Genomic DNA, 17,715 nt, shown 5'->3' on the forward strand with positions numbered 1-17,715 from the left:
GACATTAATTTCTAGGTGTGACTGCTCATGCTAAGTGTGGTCTGGGCTCTTTGAGGTGTCATGAGCAGTCTGGGGCTCTGCTGTGTGAGATGGAGCTCCATGTGTCCAGCTACAGAAAGGAAGTTCCCCCACTGCAGTTCCTGCTCCAGACAAAAAAAGGTCTGGAAACCTCTGCTTTTAGTGCTGTTGGATCCCTAGCTTGCAGGGCTAACTCTGACCTGTTTTTTTTTTTTTATCCTTACTTTTGCAGAGAATGTGATCAATGGGCAGGACTACGAGGTGATGATGCAGATTGACTGCGAAGTGATGGACACCAGGATCCTCCACATCAAAAGTTCATCTGTCCCTCCATACCTCCGAGAGCAGCGCAGAAATCACACCGACACCTTCTACAGCTCATCCCCCTCCGTCCCAGAGACGCCCCATGCCCTGAGGGCCATTGTCAAATCCCTGCAGTAGCTCCTGTGGCAGCGCACAGGGGAGCACCGGCACGCAGCAGGTCCTGCCGCCAGCCCGAGCCCCTTCCCTGGCAGGTCCTGGGCCTCCTGGCACATGGGCGCAGCAGGGACAGCCCCCTTTAGCCCATTCCCGTGCCTGACATTGCCCAGTGGCCGCATCCTGCCTGGGGATAATGCAGCTCAGCTGGCTCCTCGCCGGGGACAGGCCTGGGGGTCCCACACAACGTGGGGGACACGGGCCGTCCCCGCTACTTACGCGCTGTCCAGAATTATGGGTTGTTTTTCATTTTAGTCCCTGTTGGGCTGCCAGAGGTGGGCTGGTGAGCCAGAGACAATACTGCAGACACCCACACTTGGGATGGGGCCGCTCTCCCTGCAGTGTGCCTGGGCAGCAGGAGGATGTCCAGCTTCAGGTGCTGGGCCTGACCAGACAGCCCCACTCCTCATCATTCCCTCCCAAATCCTGCCTGTGCAGCCTCCCTCAGCAGGAAACCCTGGGGTGCAGCAGTGTGGTGGAGCAGCCCAGCCCAGCCCCCCCAGAGGGTGCTGGGGCCCCGCACTCACCACTAAAGCACTACAAGCAGAACAACCCCACTGCCCTGGGGCTGGGCTGCCCGATAAGGCACTGCCCACCCCGCACCTGCCCGGCTCTCCAGGATCCTGCTGCTGCCTTCCCCAGCCCACGTGGCTGCACGGCTGAAGGCTTGGCCCAAAGGAAGTTATTTCATGCAGCAGATGCATTTGTAAAGTTTGGTTTTTTTGAGTTTGTTGGTTTTTTTTTTTTTTTCCTTCCTGGTTTTTATTTGCGTGGGTTTTTTGTGTGTGCTATTTAATGCTTTTCACTGCTAACAAATGCCCATGGAACAGCACTGGCCTTGCTGGGGCAGAGGGGCTGCTTCAGTTCTGTGGGACAGAGCCACAGCACCTTCTCCTGAAGCCACACACCCATCACACACACTCAGCACCACGTACCCCTCTCTGCCTCGCCAGCACAGCCAGCCACTCGCCGGGCAGCGGGGAACGTTCCATTTGCCCCAAACACTGGCCGCAGCCAAGTGCTGCCGTTGCAGAGTGGAGCTCTGTTCACCCATCCTGTGTCTGTCAGCCAGGCCCCAGGCCGGAGCTGGGCCCAGGAGCTCCAGAGCACTGGTGCTCAGCTGGGATGAGCCACCAGCAGGGCATCAGCCTTGCATAATGACTTCAGCATGTTGTAACGTTATTTTTTCTCCCCTGTGCAGTTCACAAAGAGGATGATGAGCTTCAGTTTGCCAGCCAGCTGTCTTTCCTTCGTGGTTTGAGCGCTAACTGGCTCACGTGGTGGTTTTAATTATTAATTATTAATTATTATTATTATTATTATTGTTTTTCGTGTATGTGTGTGGCTGTTAGGAAATACAGGTTGATATGGCAGCAAGACAAACAGCTCCAGGGGCAGTGAGGAGGAGGATGAGGAGCAATACACCCCTCTGAAGTATGTGCCTTGCAACACCTTGGAGAAGCTGTGCCCTTTGCCACGTCCCCGGCGCAGGCAGCGCAGGCCCCGTCCTCACGGCACTCGCGCTGCTGGGAGGGAGCTGGGCTTGGCCGGGGTTTGGCTGTGCTGCTCGCACCAGTTCATTTTCCTGGCCTGGCCCCACCTGACTCTGGGCCAGCTCACAACAGTCAGAAATAAAAACCCCAGCGGTGCCCCAGCCAGAGGCACATGGCTCCCCTGCCGCCGTGGGTAGGGGCTGCTGGCTGCTCTGGGGAGCTGGAGAGGGGACTGGGGTGGTGGCTGGGCTTGGTACAGCCTGGCACATTGGGAAGAGCTGCTGGTGGGGGCCGGGGGCTTGGGACTGCTGTGGCACCACATCCTCAGCCAGCACCCCTGGGCTCCGGTGGTGGAGAGCATCTCTTATCCTGTGTAATTCTGTTCTCTGTGTCCCCAGTACTGAAGGCAGTAAAATCCTTCTTTTATTTATTACTAATAACTTCATTATTGTGCGTGTTAATATTGTTTTCCTTAGGCAAACTACTGGAACACCTGCCCTGGTCTGCCATCTCTTGGGCTCCAGTGTGGCTCTGTTTGGCACAGTGTACCCTGTCTCCTTCCTTGTGCTGGAGAGCAGGTGTCCTACACGAGCTGCTTACCCAGAGCCTGCCAGAGGAGCCCGTGAGGGCTGGACATGGCATGTCACCCTGCCCCAGTATCACTCCCAAGCAGCAGCCTAGAGCCCTCTGGGGTTTGTCTCCATCTGGTGTGTAAACTGGCTCTCCCCACACCAACCAAAACCCACCCAAAACACCCCTGTGCATTTTCATGCACCCAGAGGGTGAACCAGAGCCAAAGAAAGCCCCAGACAGCTGCGAAGGTACTGGATCCTTTATTACTGACAGCAGGTAAATACAAGATGCTGATGGGCAGGAGGGCAAGGGCTGTGCCTCTGTGAGGGGATCCTGATGGTCCAGGACCAGGGCGGGCATGGGCATGAGAGGGAATGTAGGAGGTGGAGTGGCACAGCAAGGGCTCTGCCAGCCCCTGCCCAGGCAGCCCAGCACCCAGCTGAACAGAGCCTTCGCCCAGCAAATGCCAAGGGGGACTATTTGGGTTACAAAATGAACAAACAAAAGCCATCTACACATATTTACAGCATCTCCCTCCTGCCGCCAGCTCCCTCCAGGCGTGAGTCAGGGCTCGGGGTGCACCCAGCCCCCCAGAGTGGCCTGCAGAGAGCAGAGCCCCAGCTGGAGGGGACAGTCCTCGACGTAAGTACCAGCACCAGGGGCTGCCGGAGCTGTGCTCGCAGCCCTGTTGTACAGCAGGATCTCCAAGGGGCCTGCTGGCCGTCAGCCGGGAGGATGGTCCTGAGAGACGGGACATTCTCGTGGGACGTGCAGGTCCTCCACCAGGACAGGCAGGCAGCAGCATCCCGCTGGTGCCTGCTGCGTGCAGCTTTGCACTGGTTCGGGGGGTCTTGCTGATCATCTGTAGCTAAAAACATCAACAGGATGGTGGTGTCTGGGCCACCTCCTCGTCCCCGGGTAGGAGAGCCAGGCCTGCCCTTCCAAAGGAGGACCTCCTTCCCCTGGGAAGGAAAATTAGAAGCAAGGATGCAGCAAAGATGAAGGGGGTGGTTCTGGCCTGGGGATCGATCTACAATCCGCCATCAAAAGCCAGCTTGGAACAAAACCCATCATTTACTCTTCAATTTGTACAAAATAACAATAATAACAATAAAAATAATAATAAAGGTGCTGGTGGCCCCTGGCTTGCAGTGCCCCACTGTGGTGGGGGGGTCTCAGTAGGCAAAGATGACATGGTAGGTGACTTGGTGGCCATTGTCCCAGGCGTAGAGCAGGCGGTCCTTGGGGTTATAGTCTATCTGCGTGGTGTAGGCATACTCATTCTCAAAGAGCAGCCTAGGGATGATCTGCGTGTTGGTGTGCGTGTCAAAGGCGTAGGAGATGTTGGCGTTCCTCTTGTTGTAGCTGTCGACCGCGTACAGGACCCCACAGATGACAAAGCAGTTCCCATAGAAGTTCTTGCGCAGCCCCGTCCGCCACGTGGTCTCCTTCTGGGTGCTGAGATCGGCCGCGTTCAGCTTGCTCAGCACGATCACCTCCTGGCTGAAGCCCTCGTAGCTGATGGCTGGGTAGATGACCCACAGGCCGTTCTCGTCCACGGCAAAGTCCACGTCCGAGTGGCCTCGCCACCGCCACGGGGTGGACTCCTCGTAGGCCACGTCGTGCAGCATGGCCCAGGCGGCCACGTAGCGCTGCTTCAGGTCGTACTTGATGATGTTGCGCGTGAAGGCCCGGTTATAGTAGAAGGAACCGTTGTAGACAACGTGCCCTGTCCCAATCCAGCTGTACGGGAGCTTGTAGGAGTTGCTCCAGCGACCTGTGTGGGCAGACACACCTGGCTGCTGAGACCTCCCTTTGCTGCGGGGTGAGCGGCCATGCCAGCAGCACCCTCTGCCCACAGCTCCACCTGCACTCCCTCCCTGGCCGCCAGCCACAGCCTGAGCTGTCCCACGCTCTGTATCCCACACACCGGGTGCCAGCATCCAAGAATGGAAGGTTCCCAGGCAGATCATCCCCCTACGATGCAGCATCCCCAGGAAGGAGGATGCTGCTTGGATCAGCTGAGCGGTGGCTAACGTGGTATCAGAGGTGGTGCAAACCTACCTTGCTTGAAATTGTCAAGGTTCCTGAACTCCACCAGTGTGTTCCCATAGTAGTAATTGGTGACATAGATCCTCTCCTCCTGGGCCAGGGGGTCCTTCATCCAGGCTCCCTCATTGCGCCCGTAGGTGTTCTGGGTGGTGGGCCCCGAGATGGTGGACAGCGTGTCCTTGCAGCGCCCTGTGTGGGCAGGGAAAGGCTTGTGAGGCCAGAGGCACGGTGGCCATGCTGTCCCTGAAGGCATCACCCCCCTCCAAGCCCCTTGCTCACCCAGCAGGTACCCCCTGCCACCTTGGCTCCGGTGCAGCTTTGTGAGGCCCAGCAGGACTGGCCAGACCCCACAAACATCTCCCCACAGCCTCGGCCGTGTGCCTGCTCCAGCTGAGGCTGCTGCCTGTCTCGGGTCCCGTCTCTTTTTCCTCTGCCCAGCCCAGCCCCTAAAGGTGGGACGAAACTACAGTAGGTTCCAGAGTTAATAATTAAACCTGGCACCCCGGTGAAGTGCTGTCCAGCTGCCATCTCCATGACACCTCCCACCTGTGACCAAATCCAGGTGTGCCGTGCTTAGCAGGACACACTGTGGGCATGAGCCAGCCCCCCCCTCACAAAGCTCGATGGGTGCAGCACCTGCAGGCACTCACCAATGATGTTCCTGATGTCTTCCTCCTCCAGGCCCTCTTTTGGGGTGGCAGGGATGGCTGGGCTGACCGGTGTTGCGGGGGTGTTTGCCTGGACCCAAGCTCCTGGGCTGCGCTCCACGTCACTCCAGCCTCCAGTGGGGGTGGCCACAAGCAAGTTCTCTGTGGCTGTGGCCACCACTGTGCTGGCCACGGCTGCCGGTAGCTGCGGGGTCCCCTCCTCTGCCAGCCCTGCCGGGGCAGTCACGGACTCCGGGGCGGGGATCAGCCAGCTCACGGCGGTGGGGTCTGGCGTGGCAGTGGACAGCGGCACCGTGGAGGCCGCAGCAGTGCCGGCAGCTGGCAGGGTGGTGGGAGCTATGCCGGGGGTGGGCGGCCACCCCACTGGGGAGGGCTTTCTCAAGGGCTCGCCTGCCCTGGTGCTGGGCCTCAGGAGCTGGTCCTCTATCAGCAGGTCCACCGTGTTGTCCCCGCTGAACAGCTCGTCCGCTGCCAAACACAGGCACAGCTGTCAGCCCTGCAGCCAGGGGAGCCAGGCCCCTCCAGCTGGCTCCCTGGCCACTGCTGCGGGCTGTCTGGTACTAAATCCACCTGCGTTCCCTCTCCATGTGCCCTCAGAGAATTGCAGAGGCTGACAGTGCCCATGTCAGGAGGTGAGTGAGGCCCCATCACAGCGACATCCACCACCTCAGGCCAGGCAGAGCGGAAGGTGACTGAGATCAATTCTGCCCTGCCACCTCCCAGAGACTGGGCAGGATGGAGACCCAGCTGCATTCCAAACCCGATCCCACTCACCTAACCCGGGTTGCCAAAGCAGGAGCCTCAGCCAGGGCACGGGGATCACTGAGATTCCCCAGCCAGCACGGGCACCCTTGGCTCCTCCTCATCTCCAGGAGCTCACGAGGCCCCGCAGGGCAGGGCTGGATGTCCTCACTGCTGAGCCAGTCTGCACAGGAAGGGCACTTGTCCTTCTGCCCTGCCCACTCTGCTGGTCCCTGAGGGCTCAGCCCCTGCTCCCAGCACAGCCAGGGCTGTGAGCCCTGAACTGCCTTCCACCACAGCAAACACTGCACAAAGCTCCCGGGATGCCATCGGGCAGGCGGATTTGAAACACAAGCGTATTTAATAAACCTCCGTTTACTTCTGAAAAGGTGTTGATGCTGAGTGTTTTGAACCAAAGCAGTGAGCTATTTCCTCAGCTACCAGGGATTTTCCACGGAATAACAATGCTGCACTGCCCCGCGTACACGGCTCAAAGGCTGCCCAGCAGTGAGGTACCAGCTGTCCCACCTCCCCCTGCTGCTCCCACACACTTCGCCCCCCACACTCCCAGGGGATGAGGCACTGGCTTTGCCGCAAGATGCAGCCACCATCCCACCAACCATGGCTGCATACCCAACTCACGTTGCTCCTCGATGTCATTCTCTGACTCGGTGGACTGGGCTTTGTAGTAGGTGACCCCTCGGACAATGGTGGGCTTGGAAGGAGGCCGGCTCCTCACCCGCAGCTTCCTCTGCAAAAGCTGCTCAGGCTTCTTTTCCTCCAGAGAGAGGTGCAGCTCTGGGAGGGATTCCACAGAGTTGATCTGCTGGGAGATGGTTTCATCCTTCAGGAATCTTTCTTCATATTTTCCCTGGAAGAGACACAGTAGGTTGTTACCAGATGGGCTAGAAATGCCCCGTTTTGGTGAAAGGGCAGGTCAGGCTGCACAGCCCCATGCTGGGCTGCTGGGCAGCCCCTCCTTTCCCAGGGTCTCCCTCAGTCCATTCTGACATGGGAAACCCTTCAAGACACAGCAGGGTGGCAGACCAGCGCTGCTCCTGCATATCCCTGGTGCCACCCTACGGTTCTGGGGCTCAGGGCTCCATAAGGCACGTGCTGTGGGATGCACGGCAGGCAGGAGAAGTAGGGTCACTCCCTGGAATGCCAGGGGCTGGTTCCAGCAGCTGATCTGCAGAGTGTGTAATGTGCAATGAGCTTTCACAGGGCAGAGAGGCTGAAGGCACCTTCCCAGCACGAGCGGGAACCTCCCGAGGCAGGGACCGGGAACCCCCCCAGGGCCAGGACCAGCTGCCACAGCTCAGGTCTGAAGGATTTAATCTCATTAAAGAAAATCAGAAAGCCGGCCTGAGGGATGAAGCAGTGCCCATTTGGCTGACAAGATGGGCCCTGCTGCAATTAGCAGCGAGGAAAGGGGAATATTGGGAAATGAGGTCACTCGGGGTAATAAAAGCCCTACGCTCTGCTCCCCTGCCTGGCTGGGGCTGGCTTCTCTCCAGCAGGCAGCAGCTGCTCAGCTCACGGCATGGGGAGCAGGGGAGCGGGGCTGGGAGCACGGCCGGACGCTCTTGCCTGGGCAAGGCTCTCCCTGGGGCAGGGAGCGCTGGTACAGCACAGTTGGCGCCATTTCCCTACCTGCTGAGACACAGTGCACGTGTGGGAGCCCACCCCTGTCCCCAGGGGCTTGAGGATCTGCAGACCTGGGGTGGAGGGCGAGCACAGGCTCTTGCCATCCTCAGGAGCTGAGCACCCCTGCTTGAACTGGAAATTGTGCACTAACTGTTCCCCCCTCCCCGCCAGATACCTCCTACCGCCCTGCAGAGGGACACTGGGGTGAGGGCAGGACGATCCAGGAGCTGCCCAGCAGGGATCAGAGGAGCACGGGCCATCCTAGATAGCGCCACTGAAGCAGCAAGAACTTCAGGACACCCTGGACAGACCTTTCCCCAAAATGCCCCGCTCACATCTCTCTGGGGCTGCACAGAAACTGCTGCCCCAGGCAAAGGATGTCCGCACGCTGGGCAGACCCATGGGGACCCCTACAGTCTGGTGCCGTGTGCCAGAACCAGGGGGATGCCCAGCCCCTGCCTGGAGCCCGCCAGGCACAGGGGCTGGCTGGTGGTGGAGGGGTAATTGCCTGGCAGGGAGGCAGGGAGGGGAGGCAGGCGACAGGCTGTCCCTCCACCGAGCCCCAAGCCCTGCTGTTTCCCAGCGCTTCCCAGCCGGCCCCGCAATGACATCACGCTTTCCAAGCAGCTCAGCCACCGCTGACCTCGAAAACCAACAACCCCGTGGGAAGGGGGGAGGCCGAGGGAGCAACCTCCCTCTGCTTCCACCTACATCCCGTCCCAGCAGCAGCTGGGCTGCGCCGAGACACGCGGTTTGGAGTTGGAGGCGCATAAACGGGGTCACTCCAGTGAGGAGAAAATCACCGCGGGGCAGCGGCCACATCCAGAAGACACCCCAGGGCTGCATGAGCAGCAGCAGTGACACCGAGCTGTACCTCTGAGTGAGCGTAGGCAGCCTCAGCGTCCCGCTGCAGAGAGCTCTCGATGTCGGCCAGGCTGTTGGTGAGGAGCCTGGAGCAGTTTTCCCTGGCAGGGGGATCCTGCAGACCCTCCTCCCCGCTGGCTCCTGCCCGCTGGCCTTCCTGCGTGAAGTTCCTGGACATGCCCTAGGAAAGCAAGAGAGGACACTTTAACGACAAGGGGTGTTCCATGGCTCCCAAACCGCAGCCCTAGAGCTCTGTGCTGCCATCCCGGGCACGCGGCTGGGGGTTCTCCATGAGGCTGGGCACTTCAGCTGCTAAGAAGATGCCCGTGACCCCAGTGGGATCCAGGAACCCCATCCCTGGTGTACATATCCCAGATCCACTCTTTGCTGCAGGTTCCCATGGAGTGAAAGAGTGGCCTTGAGGCTCTTCAACCCCCCCCACCCTCAGCCACATTTGCCAGCTCACAGAAGAAAGAGGAAAAGACAAGCTGAAACGCCTTAAGTCAGCCTAGCGTCCTTTGCCTGTGGCAGCAAGTTCATCTTGCAGTTATTAATCCCACTTTCCTGGCCCGGCCACATCGTGCCTCCAGTCAGGGACTGCTGCTCCCCAACAACCTCTGCTACCACAGAATCTGAGAATCTGGGGACAGGACAAGAGCCAGTGACCCTCAGAGAGCTGTCAGAGCTGTCCTGTGACAGGGACAGAGCTGGGGCTGGTTGCAACTCAGCCAGCAGGCAAAACCCTTCTCGGTCCCCCAGCCACAGGCACACCCTATACCCAAGGGATTGTTGCAGTCTCTGCTCATCACTCCTTGTGCTTCTACACCTCAAACAGCAACTGCTTTGCATGGGTGGCACATCAGTCAAAGCACTTTAGCACAGGCACTGGGGGTGGTTACCCTGATCCTTCATTTTCAATCTGTTCAGTCATTAATTTCTCCTGAAACCCACTGTGACCTTCATCTGTGACCTCAAAATTGCCAGCTGATGTGGCAGCTGTGAGCTCAAAACAAAGCAGAGGAGCTGCAGTAAGCAGAGGAGCAGGAGATCTCATGATGCTCTCTAGGAGCAGCGCAGAGGCAGCTCTCAACACCATCCTCCTTTAGAGAGGATGACTGATTCCAACAGTCCCCTTACCGCTTCTCCTGTGTAATGTTTGGCTTATGACCTGCCTAGGGGATAAAATCTGCCTCACCTTGAGCAGAGAGGCAGCACCAAAGCCTGGCCTGTGATGCTGCTGAGGCTGCTCAGCTGCTGCGTGGGGCAGCAGCTGCCAAAAGCACCAAAGCCTGGGAGGGTGATGCTCTGAAGCCGTGCCAGGCTCCAGTTCAGCATCTCAGCTGTCCATGTTGTCAGAGCCCACGGCCGGTGCAGGGTGTGATCCTCCTCCACATCCTCTCAACAGGAATTCCCATGCTAAGCCAGCAGCAGGAGGCATTTCACACCTGCTGTCTGCATCAGCTCAGCTCTGCCCCAAGCACTGGCCGATCTCCTCCTAAGCAAGGCCTCTCCTGCCTTTTTCCATCCTGTCCAAGCGCCTGCAGGCAGCTTCAGCTGCTTTTACATCATCCTGCAGCTTCAATTCTGGGAAATGAGAGACCCCTGTGAATTCCCTGCTCCTACACCTCTACAGCTCCATCCCAGGCCAAACTCCTTAAGCCCTACAGAGCTTTCTGCCCATCTGCTTCCCTGTGACGGGCTGTGAGTGGAGTGACCAGGCTGCAAAGGTCACCCCATGTGTCCAGCGTGCCACCGGCACCGCTGGCTCTGAACCCCCCTGCAGAATCTAGCTAGTAGGCAGAGCCACTTTGGTACTGGAGCAGAGCGCAGCGATAACCCCACCTGAAACAATCCCTTGGCAAACGCAAGTAATGACTGAAGAACACACTAAACCACAGGAAGAGGGTGGGATTGCAAAGGGGAACATTGGTGCTTTGTTATTTTCAGACCTCAAAAACCCCTTTTGGGTCAATTTCCATGCTTGGAAACTCAAAGCCCCCCAGGCAAGCATGCTCCCCTCAGTAGTCTCCTTCCTGACCCCGGGATGGAGCACACGGTGCCTTCCTGAAATACTTTGCAAGTGGAATTTTGGCTTTATAAATCATCGCCTCTCAGCTCCTGGCTGGAGACGAACAGGACTGCTCCACTCCGACAGGAATGTAGAAATTACCATCCCAAATACAGACCACGGGAGAAAACTCCAGAATTTAATCTGGCAACCTGTTGCTACATAGCCGAGCACGGCTTAAACTGCAAACCCTATGCTGTGCTAGCCAAAGAAATATTAAACTGTATGGAAGTGAAAATTATTTCACTGTAAGTCTGCTCTAAAATTAAATAGAAGGTTGAGGGTTCTGCTCTGTTTTAACACAGGCCAAGACATACTTGGTCCTTCAGGAATGTGAGCTCCTTGGCTCCCCACAGTCCTGCTGACTGTACCCCTGCACCAGCCTTGAACCTCTCGCCCCCACATGAAACAGCACAAAAGCTCCTGGTTGAGAGCAACCATTCACACCAGCACACAAGTAAAACTGAGAAGAGGAAAAATTTAACAGCAGGGCCTTCTGACCCAAAGGAGATGCTGCTCCTGCTGAGGCCACAGCTGGGGTCCCGCTCGCAGTCTAAGCCCTGAGGGACTGTGAGAGCCGGAGAGCGTCAGGCAAGGCTGACAGGGTGGGACTGTACTGAGCACTGCCTGTGATCTGGTCCGGTTCAGATCCAAGTCTGGTCTGGTTTGGTTTCAGCCAAATAGTTAATTAACATTTCTTCCCAGGCAACGTGGCTCTGAATGCACCAAAGGCAGCAGGAACTTGGTTGGAGGCCAGTCCCACCCAGGGCAAGGACATTGAAGGAGAGCGGGACTCACCTCGAGCTTCTCCACCCGACCCACCAGCTTGGTCGTGACTGAGTGCAGCTTCAGAAGGTCTAAGCCATAAAAGGCACTTTCCAGCATCTCGACGATGGAGGAGAGCTGCGTGGCAAGGGGAGAACAGTCAGGCAGCAGCACTTGGTGTAACATACCCCCCTGCGGCTTCTTCAGCCGAAAAGTCAAGTACACTCCATCTGAGTGCAAGAATTTGGATGAAAAGGCAAGTTTTCCCTGACACAGCCCTGCTGCACTGCTGCCCTGGTCAGAGCACGGCATACAGAGTGACACTCGCCACTTGCACTGAGCCTCAGGGCTTCAGGAGCACATTTTGGGTGCTGGGGATTAGTAGCAGAGCAAGGTAAAATGCTGGTCTCTTTGCCACCTCTAGGCAGGCTCTCCCACAAGCCCAAAGGCTTAACTACTCCACCAGTGATGTGACTGCCAGCAAAAGAGGCAACAAGAAAAAGGCAGCTCAGTTTGAGATCAGACTCTGAGTTCGTGCCATTCTGTGCTCTTTTTCCTGGAACAAGAAGAAACTTGTTAAAAAGTTTTAAAATACCCTCAAAATGCAAGAGTGAAGAAATAGAAATTCCGTGCCAGCCTGGCAACAGCTGCCTTTCTGAAGAACAATTTTATCAGAGGGATTCTGCTCTCTCCTGCAGCCACCCACTTTACAGACACCCTGTATTTAAGTCACCCCTGTACCTGTGTCCTGCCCAGCATCTGCCCTTGGTCACCTCTGGGGATCTGGACAGCAGAACCCTTGTTCTGTATTTTGTCCAGTTTCTGGTGCTGCTCCACAGAAGACAGTGCTGAGCACGGCATGGCTGGTGGGAAGGGCTCCTGGGCCACCTCCCCCTGTCCCATGTGTTCCCATGTGTCCCCACATGTCCAGCATGTGTTGTAGACTCTACAACCCCAATGGCTGAGCAGGATTTTCAGTGGATAGGAATTACTACAGGGCAGTGACATTTTCTCCCAGCAGCTACAAACTGGTCAGCAGAGCTTCATAAACATGGGAGAATCACAGGCAGCACTGCTGGCAGCACTTGGAGTTTCCACCCCAGCCTCTGCAGCCTCCCTATGGAGCTGACAGCAAAGGAAAGATTTTTTGGGCCAGATAAAATGACAGCATTAAGAGACAAGAGCTGTTTTATGGCTGTGCATCCACTTTCCACTGAGAGCTGGATGGAGACAACCAATACAATGCACACTGCCTGCCAGACAGCCACTGGAGACACTTTCCCTCCAGGCTGGAGAATTTCCATCAATGCACAAAGGTTGCAGACTGCATTAACCTCCTTCCAAATGATCCTGAGCACAACTTCCTTGCACTCACTCTGCACCAAGACCCCCAAAACTCTCGCTGTGCCTGCAGGCAGCATGCTGCCATTTCACAAAAATAGATCTGAGATAAAGCTACTTCCTGCCAGCACCACGCTGACCTCCCCCCCAAAGACCACACTGATGCTCCTATCAACTCACTGCTTCCCTCCCTTCACCCACTGTGGACTTTGGCTCCCACTAGATAGATGGTCCATGAATGGTCCATCGGACTTTGCTAAAGGCATGGGAAGCCCAGCGCAGGCATTCGACTGAGTTTGGTTGCCCCGGGCTGTGTTCCTGCTGCCTGGATTTCTCTCTCTTTCTCACCATTCCCTCAGGGACTCATCCTCCAGCCCACCCAACGGAGGGACCTTCCCATGGCTCTCCCACACGTGGAGTACCCAGGGCTTTTGTGTCAGATCACAAAACAGTCTGGTAAAACACAACACACAAATGACCCTGTGCCCTTCCTGCTGCTGGACCGGGCAAGAGTGATGCTCGTTGGACCAGCAAAGAGAGTAAAACCCTTCAGGGGTACTCAGAGCTGTGGGGTGGCCTCACCTGGCCCCTCGCTGATGAGCTGCGGGAGCTGCTCCACATGAGTGGCTTAAGAATTGGAACTGTGTCCTCTCCTTCTTAACAGCCTCTCCTACAAGAAGGGGCTGTTCCCAGTGATCCCAACCCCAGGAGGGGCTCTGTACTTGGAGGGAAGGCAGTCCTGCTGCCCAGCTCCTGGGATGGACCCTGGCAGCACAGAAAACCCTTGTGTGTGTGTGTGTGTGTGTGTTTGGATAAACCTTGTGCAACCGCCTGGCCACGAGCCCTTGCGAGATGAGCGGGGGAGCCGGGGCCAGTTCCTAGAGGACAGCCTTTCACACCACAGCTGGCTGCGAGCAGCTCCCCGGTGGGAAGCGCAGCCGGAGCCAAGGGACAGCCAGGCAGTTCTGCTCCTCCTGGAGGAGGATGAGGAGGGAGCTGGGAGCTGCTGGTGCAGGAGCTCTGCCTGCTTCCCGGCAAGGGACCACAGGGGTGGCTCTGTCGCCTCGGGGGTGTCCCCTCCCCTAACCGCAGAGAGCTCACAGCTCTCATCTAAGGCCACGTGGGACCTCCTGGCTTTTCCCCAGACGAGGGACCACCAAACAACTCTAGACTGGGACTCCTCCTCCCCTGGAATGATGGATTGTCTGCCTGTGCCTGTTTATCTTCCCTAGCTGCAGGGGAGCTTGGACAAGAAGCTGCTAACTGTCTGCAGTCGGACAAGATGATACACATCCTCAAGCTCCAAATTAATTAGAACAAGCCCATCGTGGCGGCCTCCATGGCAGCTGCCCCACAGCACCTTGCACGCCACCCCCCGTCCCACCTGAGAGGGATTTAGGGGCACCAGTGCCACCAGCACTCAACCTGCCGCTCCAGGAACTTGCCGGGACTGGACCAAGCCAGTGGCACGTTCTGCTGCCCTACACTGGTGGCAAACTGGAAAACCCAGCAGGGTCTGCTGCCAGCTGCTACACCAGCAAAAGGAAGCATCCAGTAAAAGTCAGGAGTACTTAAAACAAACACTGTCACTTTTGGAAAAGAGGTATATATTACTAGAGAGATAAAATACTAGAGAAGTGTCAGCATTTAAAACAACAAATCCATCCTGCCATTAGCCAGCTGTGCATCACACCCTCACGCTGACGCATCAGCAGCTTTTGGCCCATGGAAGCCAAATCAGCTTTTTTTGTGTGGGTCTTTGGGAGTCCCTCTCCACAACAGAAAAAAAGTCCTGGCAGCTGCTGAGCAGAGCAGAGCTGTCCTCCAGGGACATTTGGAGCTGGACAGAGGGCAAGGAGCAGCCCAGTCCCTACTGGGCTCTCAGCACAGAAAGCCACGGTGAACCCCAGGCAGCACAGGATGAATCATGTGAATCATCCATTGCAGCTGCTCGACTTAAGCTGAGCTTGATTTTTATATCAAACGTGCAGATATAAATATAACTAGGAGATGGTTTAAGAGAAAAGGTTAGGAAAGAGAGGGTTTTTTTCAGAAAAAGCTCAGGAAAAAAAAAAAAAAAAAAGGCTTCATAATCTTGTCCCCAGAGAGTCGGGAGCTGAAGCTGCTCTCCTACCTTCAGGTCACTGCTTTCTGCCTCCCGCAGCTTCTTCAGCCTGAAGTCGCCCTCGCAAGGGTTGAGAGCTGAGGGGGGGGCCACGCACGCACACTTGCAGCTGGGTCCTGACGTGATAGTTTCCACCGTGTAAAAATCCTCCGCTCTGAAGGCGCCCTCGTTAATCCTCTGGCAGGCGCCGCGGCCCAGGGGTCTGACCAGGCATTTGCAGCGGCAGTCGGAGCCTTCGGACACCGCCTTCACCTTGTCGTAGTCACCTAGCAGCTGAGCACAGGTCACCAGCAGTGAGCAAACCTCCCGTCCTCTGCCTGCACGGCCAGGAACAAGCACGGCCTAGAGCTCAAGGTCCAAACAAGGACGCTCTGGATACCCTGAGTCTCGAGGAAACTGGCCAGCCCTTCCAGAATCTGCCAAGCCAAGGAGCTTTCTAGAGAGCGCAGAGCTGATCACTACCTACAAGGGGAATAAAAACTGGCTTCTTCCAACAGGGTATTGTTTTATTGCACTGTGCACAGAACGCTGCTTTGAATTTCAAAGACAAGAATCTTAGATTTTTCTGCTTCCTTTAAATGCTCTGTGTACGAAGGACCCAATAAGCCACCTGCTACCCAGAGCAAGACTGTTTTACACAGGCCAACAGGGCAAGGGTACATTGGAAGAGTGACGGAAAGCCACCCTATAAGCAGCGTAACCTGGTGGTGAAGCAGTACTTTTGATTAGCCCTATACAATGCCAGGAATTTCCTTTACGGAGATTTGCAGACAGCGCTTCTGGAAGCCCAAGCGCAAAAATAACTTTGGCGGTACATTTGCAATAGTCTCTGCGTTAGCCATTTCCGAGGGCAGATAATAACACACTGCCTGATCAGCCAAATCTAACAGAAAGCTCCACCGCATCCCACTGGCAGGGAAAGGGCCCGGCTCCCTCCCCTCCGCACACAAAGAGGCCCCACAAATTCTCCTCTCCAGGAGTTTCCCTTTTTCTGAGTCCCCCCGGAGAAATGATAGGATGGAGCCTGCGAAGTGCTCCCTGATGGGGAGTGATTTCACTGTGCCTCCCGCGATGAACTTCCTCCAGCGCACAGCATCACTGAGCTTCACCGAGAACGTACAGCCAGCATCGCCCAGGATGTGCGCAGCATCGCCCAGCACCACCGACAGCGTACACCCAGCATCACTCAGAGCGCGCACAGTATCACCCAGCACCGCCGAGAAGCCCACGCTCCGGAGCACCCGGCTCTGCCGAGCGCCTAGCGCACGCAGCAGCACCCAGCACCCCGCAGGGTGCGCCCAGCACCGCCCGGCACTGCCAAGCCCCACGCGGCGGGCGCAGCACGCCGAGGTGCCCGCAGCCCCCGCGGTACCTGCGAGAGGATGTTCTCCTGGTTGTCCGCCTCGTCCTGCAGCGGCTCGGCGGAGGGCCCGGGCGTGCCCGTGGGCTGGGTCCCTGCCCGGCAGCCGGCGCCCAGCGCGGCCAGGCAGAGCAGCAGCGGCAGCGGCCGAGCCATGGGCGGGCGTCGGAGGGGCCGGGGCCGGGGCCGGCGCGGAGCCGCCGCTGCTCGCTCAGGTGCGGAGCGGCGGGGCGGGCGGGGCTGGCCCGGGCTCCCGCCCCGCTCCTCCTCCTCCCCTCCCTCCCGCTCCTCCCTCCCACCCTCCGCTCCTCCCTCCGCTCCTCTCCCGCTCCTTTCCCCTTCGGCGGCGGGACGAGCCCCGGGCGGGCCCGAGCCCCTGGCGGCGCTTCCCACCTGCGGCGGGGGCTCCCCGCAGCCGCAGCCCCATCCCGCTGCCGGGGCTCCGCGGGCCACTCGGGCATCACCCGCCCGGAGCAGGCTGCGGGGAGCCCCGGCACGCGGGGCTGCTCTGGGGAGCCGCCACCCGGCTCCCCAAAGGGCCTGCGCTGCCGGTCGGCACCCGGCGAACCCGAGCATCCCATCCCTGCCGTGTGCCAGGCAGCTGGGGCGGACGGAGAGCCATCCTTACGGCCTGTCTGGCTCCTTTTCCGGCTCCAGGAACAGCCTGGCTCTCAACCCGCGTCCTTTGGGTGGCAGGGAAGTGGTCCCGATGGCACGGCACGGCATGGCGCACCGCAGCTCAGTCTCACCGCCCACACTGGGGTCACACAAGCAGCGTGTTCCAAGAAAGGCTCCCGGCCATGAGTGCGGACCTCTGTGTGCTCACTGAAATTCAGGCTGACACCGCTGGGAAGCGGCTGTGCTCTGGCAGCCCTGTATCCTTGTGCACCTCCTGCCAAACGGAAATGTTCTGGACACGCTGTTCCCGGGGAATGCACGGGCACAGCATCTTGCGCCGCAGAGGTGTCTGCGCTGCCGTGACAGTGGCTGGGCCTCGCTGACACAGGAGGAAACCTGAGGTGCTCTTATAAACACACCAGCGCAGGCCAGCACCATGCCCCAGGTATGGCACAGGCTCGCGTTTTCTCCAGACGTGCCCACCGGTCACAGGCAGAAGTCACGTACGCAGCAAGTGGCACCTGAGGCCACAGAAGCTCTTGCTGAAGCAAGGCTGTGCGCAAGCCAAGCCCCCCAGTCCCTGATGCACACATGTCCCAAAACCACCCCAAACGTGGTGCCTGCAGCCCTGGGGCCAGGCACCCTCCTTAGGGGGACTCCGGCTCCTCCATCCCACCCCTCTCTCCCACGCTCACTCCGCAGGGATGGAGTTGCCAGACACAAAGAAAACATCTCGTGTGAGAGAGGAAGCGGCTGTGGCACAGGGGACGGCGGATGATGCTGACCTCAGGACTCGTGTGGGATGGCGCTGTGCCCCCCTGTCCTCTGGCCTTCCTGGGAAGGGGAGCCTGCGGAGAAGGGGGCAGGACCGTGTGGGTCCCTGCAGCAGGGCTGAGCAGAGCAGA

General features: G+C 58.0%; 2 protein-coding genes across 5 annotated transcripts in view; one reads left to right on the forward strand and one right to left on the reverse strand.

Moving 5' to 3' along the window:
• ATF6 (activating transcription factor 6) overlaps positions 1 to 2,433 on the forward strand; it is a 75,129-nt gene extending 72,696 nt beyond the window's left edge. For all 3 annotated transcript variants that reach the window (XM_053985638.1, XM_053985637.1, XM_053985640.1), the window contains one exon: positions 251 to 2,433. In XM_053985638.1, coding sequence (XP_053841613.1) covers positions 251 to 459 — 209 coding nt within the window. In that variant the 3' untranslated portion in view covers positions 460 to 2,433. The remainder of the gene's footprint in view (positions 1 to 250) is intronic.
• Positions 2,434 to 2,805: 372 nt separating this feature from the next.
• On the reverse strand, positions 2,806 to 16,376 carry OLFML2B (olfactomedin like 2B). 2 transcript variants are annotated; one of them, XM_053985636.1, is made up of 8 exons: positions 16,205 to 16,376; positions 14,842 to 15,105; positions 11,400 to 11,504; positions 8,544 to 8,714; positions 6,665 to 6,893; positions 5,264 to 5,749; positions 4,626 to 4,802; positions 2,806 to 4,338 (listed from the first exon to the last, which is right to left on the reverse strand). In XM_053985636.1, the coding sequence occupies exons 1-8, from the start codon at positions 16,346 to 16,348 to the stop codon at positions 3,737 to 3,739; spliced, it is 2,178 nt and encodes a 725-aa protein (XP_053841611.1). In that variant the 5' UTR covers positions 16,349 to 16,376; the 3' UTR covers positions 2,806 to 3,736. The 2 variants fall into 2 exon arrangements, with proteins under 2 accessions (XP_053841611.1, XP_053841610.1); XM_053985635.1 differs by having other exon boundaries at positions 6,656 to 6,893.
• Between the last annotated feature and the right edge of the window lie 1,339 nt (positions 16,377 to 17,715).

The sequence above is a fragment of the Vidua macroura genome, chromosome 9 (assembly GCF_024509145.1).
Source record: "Vidua macroura isolate BioBank_ID:100142 chromosome 9, ASM2450914v1, whole genome shotgun sequence".
In the NCBI taxonomy this organism is placed as follows: Eukaryota; Metazoa; Chordata; class Aves; order Passeriformes; family Viduidae; genus Vidua; species Vidua macroura.

What these genes read in the sequence shown, in the direction of transcription:
- OLFML2B (XM_053985635.1), bottom strand. Translation starts at nt 16,348, where the DNA reads ATGGCTCGGCCGCTGCCGCTGCTGCTCTGCCTGGCCGCGCTGGGCGCC. An exon ending in GTCGGGTGGAGAAGCTCGAG is followed by an intron (nt 8,715 to 11,399) that starts GTGAGTCCCGCT and finishes TTGCTTTCCTAG; the next exon opens with GGCATGTCCAGGAACTTCAC. An exon ending in AGACATCAGGAACATCATTG is followed by an intron (nt 4,803 to 5,263) that starts GTGAGTGCCTGC and finishes CTGCCCACACAG; the next exon opens with GGCGCTGCAAGGACACGCTG.